General features: G+C 40.2%; 1 protein-coding gene across 2 annotated transcripts in view; it reads left to right on the plus strand.

The window, feature by feature from the left end:
* Positions 1-13,608: 13,608 nt before the first annotated feature.
* The window catches only part of CA13 (carbonic anhydrase 13), a 31,080-nt gene continuing 29,918 nt past the window's right edge, over positions 13,609-14,770 (plus strand). For both annotated transcript variants that reach the window (XM_068525994.1, XM_068525995.1), the window contains exon 1: positions 13,609-13,786. In XM_068525994.1, coding sequence (XP_068382095.1) covers positions 13,750-13,786 — 37 coding nt within the window. In that variant the 5' untranslated portion in view covers positions 13,609-13,749. The remainder of the gene's footprint in view (positions 13,787-14,770) is intronic.

The following is a 14,770-nucleotide window of genomic DNA, read 5'->3' on the forward strand; positions in this document are numbered from 1 at the left end:
TGTATGTATTTCTGTATGTGCAAACCATGAGTTCATGCCAATATTTCCAATTCCAATTATTCCAGTTCCAGTTGAATACCATAGGATTTATTTTAGTTTTCTACCTTTCCATATTTGTAATTTCTTTCTCCATCAATGAGAAAACGGACTCCTATTATTCTAAATATATGTACTCATTTGATTCATCTTCCTGCTTGTAACAAATCTTCCTTCACTGTTGCCAGTCCCCCCACCTCCACCCTATGCAGGTTCCCTCCTAACTCCTAATGGGCTTGCAAAATTTGCTCTGGCTGCTGCCATCTGAAGATATGGCTTCCTCACCCTGCTCAGGCTGTGACCTTCCCTAGCCTGCTGCCACCTTCCCTCCTTTATTAAGACCTAATGTCTTTTAGACTGAATTTTGAAGGAAGGAATGAGGAAGGAAGAGAAAAAAGGAAGACAAGCAAATAACAGAGTTTGGGATTTTATTCTATGGGGACTGAAGGAGTCCCTTTTCCTCTGTGTCACCCAACACACACACACACACACACACACACACACACACACACAGACACAGACACACACACACACGCGAGTTTTATGGCTTTGTGTATGGAACCAATTCAGTTGGCAGCATAAAAATAGTTCGGAAGAAGGGATGGTTTTAGGCAGGGAGGCAATGGTCCAGGAAATAAATGATGAGGGGTAATGAAGACATGGAGAACCTGGGATGTTGGTGTCCCTGCTATGGCTCCTTTGTGTATCCAATTCTTGAAGAACAGTCAGTAAAAATGATATACATTCTTCCTTTCTGTATAGTTTCTTTGTGGGCCAAATAAATAGTAAAGCTACCCTTCAGTGAAATCTGCATTTCTTGTGAGGAGCCAATTATCATGAAAATTTTCATGATTGATTATAGAAATGGAGATTCTTTTCTTCCTTTAACCCTTCAGTGACAGAAGCATTTATTTTCAGACTAAGAATAAACATCTATAACATATTCTATATAGTAAAGCAGAGCAGAGCAGAGCAGACAGGACCTTCAACCTTTCTGTTTAGGTCAAATTCCTGGAAATATCTGGAAAATAGAACCAGTAAATGAAAAGAGATGATTAACTCTTTGCAGTGTAGGAAAAACGACTCGCTTCCTCAGGTTATTATAAAGCTGTAGGAGGTAGATCACAGGCTTTATATTTTTATTATTTATTTTCTATAATTTAAATTCAAATATCATATTACTGGTCTCTCAACTAGTCCATGCACTTTTCAGGGGCCGGATCCATTACTCACCTTTGTTATTTCCATCCAGGATTCCATATTTCCAGTGCATGAGAGGTGTGACATAAACATTTGCTGAATGAAATAAAATTCCTTGAAGTATAAAAAGCAGGAAGAGATTGTAGCCAATACAGTAAAAATGACTTTAAATCTCTATCATCTTTAGCATGACTGAAAAATACCTACAAGAACACTTCTTTTTATCTTCTTGTAGTACTGTTACTTGGAAGTGATAGATGCTTGGCAAATATGTTTTTAATTTAATTAAGCAGATTTTATCCAGAGTAATCTGGCCAAATGCCTAGAAATCCTGAACCTGAACTGATTACAGTCATAAAGGACAGCTTACACATGAAATATCTGAAGGTGAAAACGGTCAAATCCATATCACAAAGGCAATAAAAATATTCAAAGAGTGCATGAGGTCCTTTCACATTTTTTGTGATGCTAGGTTAAAATGTAAGTAGTGGTTAAAAATTATAGGAATTGGGAAATATTTAGCAGGTGCATGTTTAAAACTCAGAAAATTGGTAACTGCAAAGGAGGCAGTGAGCTATTAAATTAACATTTGACACTCCAAGTTTCAGCAGTGTTTAAAAAAAAATGAAAGGCTGCTGTGCTTTGTAATTATCAAGTTTAGCTGATAATGTAAACACTCAAGTTGTCTAAAGCTCAAAAATGATTTTGAGTTGTTTTTCAGTTGATACTATGTTCAGAGTCTATACAGACTAAAGCTGACAGTTTTTGACTCTCTTTTTTTGTGATGTTTTACAGCAACTCCGTTGTATTGAAATCCTACTAAGAATTACATCGGCATCTATATTATGATAAATACAACAGAAAATACTGAGGACTGTAAGGTATTTCATGAACATTGTTTTTCTTTTGGATTAGAAAAGTCATGAAGAGTCATTGTAGAAATTTGGAAAATTCAGAAAAGTATAAAGAAGGATGTGAACAACCAGCAATTATTGCATTTTGATTTAACTCATCACCGTCTTTCTTTCATTTGTATTTACTGTAATAGCTTCCTAACTTGTTCCCCTGCTTTAATCTCTACTCAACCCAGCAGCGGGAGGAATCCTGCTAAGATGTTAATCAGATTATGTCATTCCTCAGCTCAAAACCTCCAGTGTTTCCCACATCACTCAGAATAAAGCCAAAGTACTTACAATGGCCTGCAAAGCCCTATTTGACAACCCTCGCCACCGCCCCCACTGCTTTCTTACTTTTCTGTAATCATGCCAGGCGTGCTCTTGCTTCTCGACCCTTCTTTTGGAGCACTCTCCCCGTAAATAGCTGCAAAGCTCCTCCCTTACCTCTTTCAGGTCTTCTCTCAAATGCCATTTTTTTTTCAGTGGGGGGCTTCCACGACTACCTCTGTAAAATTCCAAGTCCTCCTACATCCCTGCCCTCCTTCTCCGCTATCCCATTATCACCATATAGCATCCCATATCTGTATTTACTTTGCTTATTATCTGTCTCCTCCTGCTGGAATGTAGGTTCCATAGAAGCAGAGCATTTTTATCTGGTTTTGTTTGCTGCTATATTTGTTCTCTAATGCATAACAACTCACCCCCAAATTTATTTGCTCCAAATAACACTCATCATTTATTTTCTCATGATTTCAGTGGGTATGGAATTTGTGAGTGGCTTGACTTGATGGTTCTGGCTCAGGGTCTTTCATGAGATTCAGTTAAATGTTGACCGAGGCTGCAGTCATCTGAAGGCTTGCCTGGGGCTGGAGGGTTTTCTTGCAAAGCAACTCACGTGGCTGCAGGTGGGTGCTGGCTATGGCCAGGATACCCCAAATCCTCTCCAGGACAGTCTCTTCACAGGGCTATTTGAGTATCCTCAGCTGTGGAAGCTGGCTACCCCCAAACTGAATGATCCAAGAAATCAAGGGAGAAACTGTGTCTTTTATGCTCTAGACTCAGAAGTTACACACTATCGCTTCCACTGTATTTTTATTTTTTTATTTATTTTTCTAAAAATTTATTTATTTTTGGCTGCATTGGGTCTTTGTTGCTACGCGCGGGCTTTCTCTAATTGTGGTGAGCAGGGGCTACTCTTCGCTGTGGTGCATGAGCTTCTCATTGTGGTGGCTTCTCTTGTTGCGGAGCACGGGCTCAAGGCATGTGGGCTTCAGTAGTTGTGGCACACGGGCTCATTAGTTGTGGCTCATGGGCTCAGTAGTTGTGGCTCGCAGGCTTTAGAGCGCAGGCTCAGTAGTTGTGGCACATGGGCTTAGTTGCTCCGCAGCATGTGGGATCTTCCTGGACCAGGGCTCAAACCCGTGTCCCCTGCATTGGCAGGTGGATTCTTAACCACTGCGCCACCAGGGAAGTCCCCCACTGTATTTTTAAAATCACACGTGCTGGTCCTATTCAGTGAAGAAGGAGGCTACAAAAGGAGCTGAATACCAGATGAGGATCATTGAAGACTATCTTGGAAGCTGGCTAGTGCAGCTGCTATATCCCCTGTACCTAAAACAGTGTCTGGCACATAGAGGGAACCTGACAAATATTTTTGAACAATGAATAAATTCCACCACTTAGATTTTTTAAAATACATTTCTTGGCAACCTTTTTTTCTAAGCAAATATACTCTGTTGTTTATTAAAAATTGGAATTTTTCTTTAGATAAAAGTGTATAATCTATAAATGTAAACATATATACTAAGTATATTTAAAAATATATTTAATATCTTTCTAAAGTTACACCTTTTTGATGTTCGATGTTATTTCAACTCTCTTCTTATCATTAGCATTTCCATTGTTTCTTGATTTCTTCTGTTATAAATACACTGTGATGAACATCCCTCTCCATAAACCTTTGAGCAATCTCCTAATATTTTCTTGGAAAATGACTAGAAATAAGATCTAAGATTACAAATACTTAAAATACTTGATTTAAGTTACCAACTTGTTTCCAGAAATATTATATATTTTACGTTTCTACCAACAGAGTATGAACATGCCTATTTCACTGCATCCTAATTAATATGGAATGTTGATACTTTTTAAGAAACTGAAACTTTGATTAGGAAGGAATGGCATAAGAACTTTTATAAAATTATACATCTTTTGGATTTGGATTTAATGCTTAAAGTATAGTTTTCTTTCTTTTCTGGTTTTGTCATATTAACTGATTGTTTAGGAGTCAAAATCAACAAAATTTAGAGGTGAGGGGAGAAAAAGACCAACAGGAAGTATGAGTATTAAGCTTCTGACTTGTGCAACCAAGTGTGTGGTGGTGCCATTTAATGAGATAGGAAAATTTTTGAGAAGGAGATTGGGATGGGGAGAGGAATAAATAATTCCATTCTGGACACCTGAAGTTGCAGAAGTTGAATCAGTTCGGGAGATCTAGAACTGTGCTGCCCAGTGTAGTAGCCATTGACCACATACAGCCATCAGTCACTTGTAAGGGGCTGGCCAGAATTGAGATATTCTGTAACAGTAAAATACAAACTAGATTTAGAACACTTAGTAAGAATAAAAGAATGTAAAAGATATACTGTGTCAGTTAAGGTCCAACCAAGAGACAGAAATCACACAATAACTTGTACAAGAAAAGTTTACTGTAAAGAATTATTAACTCTAACAGGGAATAAGATGTAAAGGAGAATGCTAAGGAATACCCTTAGGCTAAGGGAGAGTTCTGAAGGAAGGACAAACTTGGTAGTTGGCCTCCTTTCCAAGGTTAGGATTTCATCTCTCTGGAGAAGTGTGGTTGCAGCCCACTAGATGGCAGAGGAGTTTAAAGGGTGGCCCAGATAGGAGCTGGTCCAGGGTTGCCAGGCAAGCAGAAAACGCCCCTCCAGGGTACAGTGGGATAAGTCTGGCATGCAGGTTGCAAAGGGACTCCGAGCATGGGGCACCAACTCTCTGGCAGGGTGATGCACAGCCTAGAATGCACAGGTCTGGGTCAAGAGCACCACGGCAGACACCGTCATGGTGCAGGCTGCCTGAGGCTGGTGGGCTGGTGTGCACAGGGAGCTGGGGCATCTGCTTGCCAGCAGGGTGGCATGAGAGCTGGGGTATGTGGTGCCTGCTTCAGGCAGTGCAGTGAGACTGTCACTGGGCTGGGGCTGAGGCTGTGAGCTTGCCAAGGGACTGCACACTCTGGGTGTGAGGCTGGACCAGGGTGCCCCTGCAAGTCCACCCACATGTGTTCCTGCCAGCAGCCCAAGAGGAGCAAGAAGAAAACAAAAAATGTAGCACGCCAGAACCAGGAAAACAGTCTCCCTTCCTGCAATGTCCCTCTACTGAAAAAACATTAACATTGTGCTTGCTGCAAAGAAATTCTTAACGCTCCTTTATCACAGAGCAGTAATTAATGCTGAATTTCATAATGATATTTAATTCAATATTACTCAATTTAATTATAAATTGATAATTGGCACACTCATTAATTTTTTTCTATTAATTCATGTTGAAACAATATTTTGGATATGTCGGGTTAAATAAGATACATGATTTAAACAAATTTCACTTTTCTTTTTACTTTAAAAAAAAATTAATTAATTAATTTTTGGCCGCGTTGCTGCGCATGGGCTTCGCATTGCAGTGGCTTCTCTTCTTTGCGGAGCATGTGCTCTAGGCACGTGGGCTTAAGTAATTGTGTCTCCCGGGCTCTAGAGCGCAGGCTCAGTAGTTGTGGCACATGGACTTAGTTGCTCTGCGGCATGTGGGATCTTCCCGGACCAGGGCTCGAACCCGTGTCCCCTGCATTGGCAGGCAGATTCTTAACCACTGCACCACCAGGGAATTCCTACTTTTTTTTTTTTTTAATGTAAATAGTTGAATATGTAAAACTTGGATAATGCTGGAAGAGATAGCTGAACTATGTAGATTACATCCTAGAAAGTGATAGAAGTACCTAGGAAGAGAGTGTAGAGAGAGGAGAGATCCTAGTGGAAAGCCCCAAGCCCCCAAATTTAAAGGTTTGTGTGATGGTTAATTTCATGTCTCAACTCGACTGGGCCACAGGGTGCCAGGATATTTGGTCAAACATTATCCTGGATCTTTTCTGCAAGGGTGTTTTTGAATAAAATTGACATTGAAATCAGTAGACTGAGTGAAGCAGATTGTCCTTCTTAATGTGTGTGGGTCTCATCCTTCAACTGAAGACCCGAATAAAACAAAAAGGCTGACCCTTTCCCAAGTAAGACAGAATTCCTCCTGCCCGACTGCCTATGAACTGTGACATTAACTTTTTATGGCCCTCGGACTGGAACTGAAACACTGGCTCTTCCTGGGTCTCTAGCCTGTTGGCCTTCAGGCTGGATCTGCACCATTGACACTCCAGGGTCCCCAGCTTGCTGGCTCATCCTGCAGATTTTGGGACTTGTCAGCTTCCATAATTGTGTGAGCCAGTTCCTTATAATAAATATCTTTATAACATACACACACACACACACACACACACAAGTGCGTGCACGGTGTGTGGTCCTATGTCTCTGGAGAAACCTTACTAATACAGTTGAGTATAGAGAGAAAAACTCAAGGAACACCAGAGAGGAAAGGTGGGTAGCAAATGGGAGCTGTATGTATGTTCTGCAAGAAACTTTTTCCTAAAGAGAGAAAATTCTAGAACACATTAGTATGCTGATGGCAATGACAAAGAAGGAGTGGAGTTGGTAGCGTAGGTTAATAAAGGATATAATGGTATGTTTTTGATGGGAGTGGGAGGTTTTGCTAGGTGTCCAAGGCTAGTGCATCAAGCTTTCAGTGGCGGAATGGTGGGATCCAGGTAGGGAACTTATTGGAGTGAGGATGTATGAAACCTTCCTTGTTGCTGAGATGGGGATATGGGAATCGTTCTTGATAGAATAGACTGTCCTTTCCTAGAGGACAGAAAAGGATAAATAAACTTTAGAAGAGCTGATGACAGAATGTCTGTCAGCACCCTAATTTCTCTCTGTCATTATATTTCAGAGAGTTGGCAGGAATAGAGTGACATTGACTTGTTCATTCCAAACCAAGGAACAATTAACTAAATTCTTTTAGTTGATTATTTTGAATTATTATTTTGGCATGAATTATCTGGACTTTTCAACACTGTTCTGATGTTTATACAGCTTCATTTTCTTTTAAGTAATCTTAGCTCTCTCCTTTTTCACACTTTATCTACTCTTATAATATGTTCAAATAAGACACAAAGTACTATAAAATAGGGTATGGATACATTTCTGTTACTGTAGAAAACAGTGTGAGATTAAACAAAAGAACAAAAATATAGCAGGCAGGGTTTTAGCAATGTGCTCTTGTCTGACAATATGGGACAAAATGTTTTGCTCTAGTTTCTGAAAGTTATAATCTGAGAAGTGACTTAAGACGTGATTCCTTTTAGTCACCTTTCCAATTCTGGTACGAGAATTCTCATCCTAGCGTGAAACCTCTGTCCCTTGAGCAAGACCTTTAAGCCCCTTTGGGCCTCATTGTAATCTGGAGAGCTTGCCTTGTTCAATTCTAACCCAGCATAACCTTAGCAATGGGAAATTAAAGAAATTGAAACCACATATAGTATCAGCTCCATAAAATTAACACTCTCCACAAGACATCAAATGAATCAAATGACAAGTCTTGTGGTTAATCAGTCCCAGCTGTGCAAATCACAGTACTTGATGAATGAAGGAAATGGGTACAAAGTGAGAGCACCTCGGACGTGGGACTCTGCAGACGGGGGCCGTGTTCCTGACAGTGAGGCTTGCTTCTCTAGGTAACTGAGGAATGAGGAACCTTGCTCATGTCAGTTTCCTGCTGGGTAAAAGTCAGATGAAAACAGCCACTTCAGTTCACATATAGAATTTGTAAAAAGAGTCCCTGGGGGAAAAAAAAAGTGTATTTCTGAGGAAGAATCTGCATATGTCCCCTAACAAAAGAATTTTAATTCATACCTTGATATTTTTTTAATATGTTACTATACTTAATTGAATATTTGTATGGCTAGGGTTGTAATTTACAAGTGCCTCTCATACATACAGTATCTGATTCATTGAGGAGAGGTGACCTAAGCATGTTTTTCTGCGAAGGAAGCTTGTACTGGATCTAACTGGTTCAAGAGTGAAATGGAGTTGATGACCATATCCTGGGTTCTCTGGCCAGTGTTAATCTCACTTTACTTGTTTACACTTGATGGCTATGATCCCAGAGTCAGAGGCTCCTTGTTAAGGAGAAAGTCCACACAAAGTTATAAAAGGTTACTTAGCAAGTTAATAGGTCCATTGATTTGAGGGTTCATTGATTTGGCCCCCCAAATTCTTTTGAAAAAACGAAAACCCACAGAAAAATTCTAAGAATGGCATCATGAGCCCCCAAACATGCCTCAACTAGCGTCACCAGTTATTGACTGAGACATTTGAGAATCAGTTGCAGACATCAAGGTACTTCGGCCTTATAGCTTTAACATTCATCTCCTAAAGTATTCTCAGTACCATCATCGCACCTATGAAAATTAACATCATTTCAATAATACCACATACTGTCCATGCTTATATTTCTCCAATTGTCCCCAAAGCATCTATTACAGCTTTTCCCCCAATCTAGGATCTAATTGAGGGTCACACATTATGTTTTGTTGTTATGTATCTTTTGTCTCTTAATCCTAGACTGTGTGAATATTTTATTCACTAATAGCCAAACCTTTCACCCAGAAGTTTTAGCGCCCATTACGGATTCTTGCCTGAAATACTGTCCTTGCAAAAATGGTTGTTTAAAATTCTGTCATTTCATCTGTATTCTCTCATAAAGAAGTTCACTCTCTCTCTCATTCTGTACCACTATGGACTCATAGATATTTGAGGGAGAGGATTAATGTATTATTATCATTATTCTTTCTGGTGGCCAAATTGTCCCAAATCTGGCAGTGGGACTTCCTGTAAGCTAGCTCCTGTGGGAGGTGTGTGTGTGTATGTGTTTTACGTGACCCCATTAGTTTTTTTATGGGTCTATTTTATGGGTCTGTTTTTTTTTAATATAATTTATTTTGGGGTGGCAGTTTTAGGTTCACAGCAAAATTGAGAGGAAGGTACAGAGAGTTTCCAAATACCCGCTACCAGCGCACATGCATAGCCTCAACCGTTATCAACATTCTCCCACCAGAGGGTACCTTTGCTACCAATGATGAACCTACATTGACACATCATAATCACCCAACGTCCATAGTTTACATTAGGGTCCATTCTTGGTGTTTTACATTCTATGGATTTGAACAAATTTATAATAACATTTATTCATCATAATAGTATCATACAGAATAGTTTCACTGCCCTGAAAATCCTCTGTGCTCTGCCTGTTCGTCTCAGCACCCCCTTAGCAACCATTGATCTTTTTACTGTCTCCATAGTTTTGTCATTTTCAGAATGTCATATAGTTGGAATCATACGCTGTGTAGCCATTTCAGATAGGCTCCTTTCACTTAGAAATATGCAGTTAAGTTACCTCCACGTCTTTTCATGATGATAGCTCATTTCTTTTTAATAATAATAATATCCTGTTGTCTGGATATACCACAATTTAATTATCTATTCACCTACTGAAGGAGACATCTTGGTTGCTTCCAAGTTTTGGCAATTATAAATCAAGCTGCAATAAACATCCATGTGCAGGTTTTTGTGTGGACACAAGTTTTCCACTCATTTGGGTAAATCCCAAGTAGTGTAATAGCTGGATCGTACGGTAAGAGTATGCTTAGTTTTGTAAGAAATTGCCAAACTGTCTTCTTACCATTTTGCATCCCCACCACAGTAAATGAGAGTTCTTATTGCTCTAGATTGTTGCCAGCATTTGGTGTTGTCAGTGTTCTGGATTTTCACCAATTCTGAATAGGTGGTATCTCATTTTAATCTGCATTTCCCTGATGACATATGATGTGGAACATCTTTTATATGCTTATTTGCCATCTGTATATCTTCTTTGGTGAGGTGCCTGTTAAGTTCTTTGGCACATTTTTAAAAATCAAGTTATTTTCTTATTGTTAAGGTTAAGAGTATTTTGTATAAAGGCTGTATAACAGCCCTTTATTATATGTGTCTTTTGAAAGCGTTTTCTCCCATTCTGTGGCTTGTGTCTCATTCTCTTGATTCATTAGTTTTTGATCACTTTCTAGCTTTCTGGCATAAAAAATATGTTCTAGGCTCTCACCTTGATCTTTCCTTGTTCCATTTCTGAAACCAGCCACTTCTCCAAGGGGCTCTGATTCCTTGTAAAGGGTAAAGGAGTTCAGAAATCAAAATCTGGGGGCCAGGTGTCCCACAGCAAGAGGTAGATGCAGATTTGTGGAGCCTGAAGCTAATATAATTTTGGAATTGTCTTTTTTTTTTTAAAGAGGAATACAAAATTACAAATATAAAATTAGGTATAGGGCCTTATAAGAAGTCCATAAGTGAGGAGCCATAAAGTTTGTGTTTTTAGCTTCACTGGCATTGGGGTGTTACTGCTTTTAGCATCTTTCAGTGAACAGAATATTCAAATCTAGTACGACAGTGTTCATCTTAGCTTTTGCCATTTCATATTTGTATAAACCAGAGTGAAAATCATTGGTTCCAGAGGTTATCAATATATTTACTCATTGTTCTTTCTTAATATAAGAAGTATACACAAAAATGGTTTCACAATGACAACACTGATATTACTACCAAAATTAAATCTAGCAGTAAAGTTCAAGATTGTTTTGCAGTTCTTCTTAATATGTAATATACTCTATTAAGGATATATAGCCAGAGTACTCTATTCAAAACATATTTTTTTTTCTGTGTGGTTATATTATCACATTAATATACAGTTAAGTTCATTTGTTTCTGCCTAAATTAAATTTTAGTGTTTTTTAAATCATCTTTAATTTTTTTGAAAATATAAAACATTTATGATTAGAAAATTAAAAAGAAATACTGAGAAATCTCACTTTCATCCCTATAGACCCCATCCCCAACCATCCTCTGTAAGGAACCATTTTTGTTAACTTGTGGTTTATCCTCCATAATTTTTTTGGAGAAAATCTGCAAGTATGTATACAAATTCTTATTTTTCTTTTTTAAAATTATAAAAAATGTAGCATATTATATACACTCTTTTGCACCTTTGCTTTTTTTTCCCCTTTTTTTCCACCAAATCTGTCGCAGGACTCACCCCATCTCTGTTCATGGAGATTTTCTTCATTCTTTTCAAATCTTGTTAGTAGCCCATTGTGTGGATGCTCTACAGATTATCTAACAGTTTCTATACAGTTTCTATACAGTTTCTATAAATGGTTATTTGATTGTTTCCAATAGTTAGGTTGCTCTTTTGGAAAATTGGATAGACTATACAATACATTCAAGCCAGAGGAAATTGTGTACCCAAGCAGTAAAAGTAACAATTTGGGAAGGATTTGAAACCCACTAATTGGAACTTCTTTAACAGTTTTGGTCCATTCATTCATTTATTCATTCCTTCAAGAACTATTCTTGAGCATTAGGAACTGACATTTACTTAGAGCATTATCCACTTTGATGTGCTAATCATCTGAGTTACTGAAAATGGGTGTACTAAGCTCCTTACAGAGAGGTTCCTTGGGTTTATAAAATATGAGACAGTTGATCTGAGACAAGGGCACCGTGAGAAAATGGCTCATGGAATTCTGAGCTTTCGCGATCTCTTTCACTGCATTCATACAGTGCATACATGTATCCCCAACTATATCTATAGACTTAGTGGAGAATAAGGGTGCTTAGCTAAGTAACCCAGACTTAACTTTTCAAGATAACATTCTTAAATAAATTTAAGATACTTATATATGTCTTATGTATCTTACATGTATTGTATTTATATATTTTATATACACCCATATGTGTGTGTGCATATAAATATATATATGCATATTGTCTTCTGTGGTGAAAATGAATATAGATCAGACCTTACTCTTAAAAGTTTGGTTCCTATTATATTCTTGGCATAAATGAACCCAGTTGTGCCACAGAATGTGGAATATGGAAGCCTAGGCCTTCTCCTAGGTGCAAGAGAAGCATAAAGTTTATTGTATTTAATGCTATATGAAGTGCAGCATTTCTTCTGTTTCATTCTAACCTCATTAAGATCTATATAAGCAGAAGGAGCTACAGGCTCACTGTGGGGTATTTAGGTCAGGTCTAAAGAAGAATAGTCAAATTGATCCTTATTTAGTGGTCCCTGAACAATGCAGTGGTTACCCAAAGAGGGACTTCCTGGGACTTGCAACTACCACATTATGCAGCTGCAATGTGGATGGCAAGAGAAAATGAAAGATATTTAAACAGCCACTCTTAAGTCTTTTATGGAAGGCTCATGCCAATTAAGAAGCTCTTTGCATTAGTTTGTCTATAAGTAACACTGCACAATTCAATTTGAAAGTTCACATAGATCTAACCCAAACCTGTACACGGCTGGAACAGTAATTATAATCCTGGCAGGTCACACAGTTTATTTTTCATTGGGAGCCCAGAACACCCACACAAGGACAGAAATTCAAGGCTCTGCAGTCAGTTCCGTCGTCCATCTAGGGCAGAAAGCCTACCAAGCATCCCTGCAGGGTCAAAAGGGCAACAGAATTTCAGGGCCGAGTATCAGTAACCAGGCTTGGGTCCCTCACTCCCCAAGCCACAGGCCCGCAGAGGGTGAGCGTTACGGGAAGGGGGCAGCAAGAATGGGCGGGCGGAGATCGGTTCCTCTTTAAGAGGGACCTCTAGGCTCCAAGTAGCTGCGTTGATCTGGGGCCGGTTACTTAGTTTTTAAGCCTCATTCCCTTGTTTCCTAACTATCCGGAACTTATAGTGTCTTCCACAAAAGACTGTTGTGAGGATCTAATGGGAAAATGCGGGTAAACGTCTTGGCTAAGACCCTGGACTGTGGTAAGTCCTTAATAAATAGCAGCAGAATTCTTTTTGTGGCTCTTATCATTGTCATTATTGCGCTGTATTGTCTTTGCAGTCACCGCCACCACGACCATCCCCGCCCTCCTCACTTCTCCAGCCGGATCCTCACCTCCCAGCCTGGCGGCTCCCGGCCTGGGTGGCTCATTCATTCCCCGGAGGGCCCGCTAGGCAACACTTGCCTCTCTAGGATGACCGCTTCTCAGAAGGCAGGAAAGCCCCTCTGGAAGCCCTTCTCGCTTTCTTTCCCTCCTCCCTCTCTCCCTCCCTCTCCATCTCCCCGCCTACCTATCAAGCACTATCTCTTTCCCGAGTTCAAACAGTGAGAGGACTCGCACCGCAGGACTCAGCCCGGCTCCGTGCGCCCCCACCCCCAGCCCCTTCGCCCTCCCTCGCGGGCGCCTTCCCTGCCCGCCACTGCCCCCTGGCGGACGAGGCCGAGAGCGCCCTGGCCCCGGGGTTCAAGGGCTCTCCGGGTCCCCCGCGGCCCCCGCCCTAAGCTGGGCCCCCGCCTTCCCCACGCAAGCTCGCTCGCCCGACCCGCTCCCTCCTTCTGCTCGCTGCCCCGCCACTTCTTCTTCTGCCTGCCACCCCGAGGGACCATGGCGAGGTTCAGCTGGGGATACGGCGAGCACAATGGTGAGCGCCTTCCGCGAATGGGAGGGGTGAGGGAGGGGGCTCTGCGCCGAGGGGGACCGCCCGGTTCCCGGAGTCCGCCGACCGCACTCTGCCAATCCACACTTGGCGAGAAACTTTTCGGTTTGTCTTTCGAATGAGCAGCGCTCCCCGGAGCCAAACGCAGGAAGCGGAGGGAAGGCTTAGTCCTGCGTGGACAGGGAAAGCGTCTCGGAGGCTGTTGATAGTGGGGGTGAGTTGGCGTGCGTTAGCCCTGTCACGATACCCCAGACCCCGAAATCTTCAGATATGTCCCCTCGCTTTCATTTGAAAAGCCGAAAACTTTCTCTAGTAGTAACTATTTATCAATCAAAGGCACCGAGTTTAGAAATCTGAGGACATACTTCAATGAATTGAGGACAAATTTGCTTTCAGTCTTCTAAGCTCATTATCTCTACGGGGAAACAAATCATGGAAAATATTTGAAAAGATACTTAAGAAATTTTAATGACTTGAATTTCAACATTGAAGATTTACGTTGCCTTCTTGTCAACCAATGTACCGCAACTTTCTTAATAGCTGTTAACTATAAAATATTCCCACAGCAACTTGCAGTTGGTTGACTGGTACTGCTGGTTTTAGCAAGATTTTAGGTTCTTTCTTAGAAATGAAGTTATATTTTAAGCTACGTCTGCATGCTTTCTCCTTCTCCTTCTACACATCCTTTCAGAGACTGAGGAATTAGCAAAGGATCATTGACATTGTAACACGTTGGTAAAAATGTGTTTATTGATACAACTAACAGTAATAATAAGATGTATACTTTTCTTCTTGTATATCCTAAATTATCAAAAGTAAACCATTTTTCTTGTCTTTGTATTAAACTGAACTGATTATTTTCAAATAACCATTATTTGAAATGTTTGCAAAGTGACACCACAAAAGCCTTACAGTGAATCACTGTCAAAATTAGGTCTGAGAATAATGATAGTAATAATAATAATACTT

Source organism: Eschrichtius robustus, chromosome 17 (genome assembly GCF_028021215.1).
Source record: "Eschrichtius robustus isolate mEscRob2 chromosome 17, mEscRob2.pri, whole genome shotgun sequence".
Lineage (NCBI taxonomy): Eukaryota > Metazoa > Chordata > Mammalia > Artiodactyla > Eschrichtiidae > Eschrichtius > Eschrichtius robustus.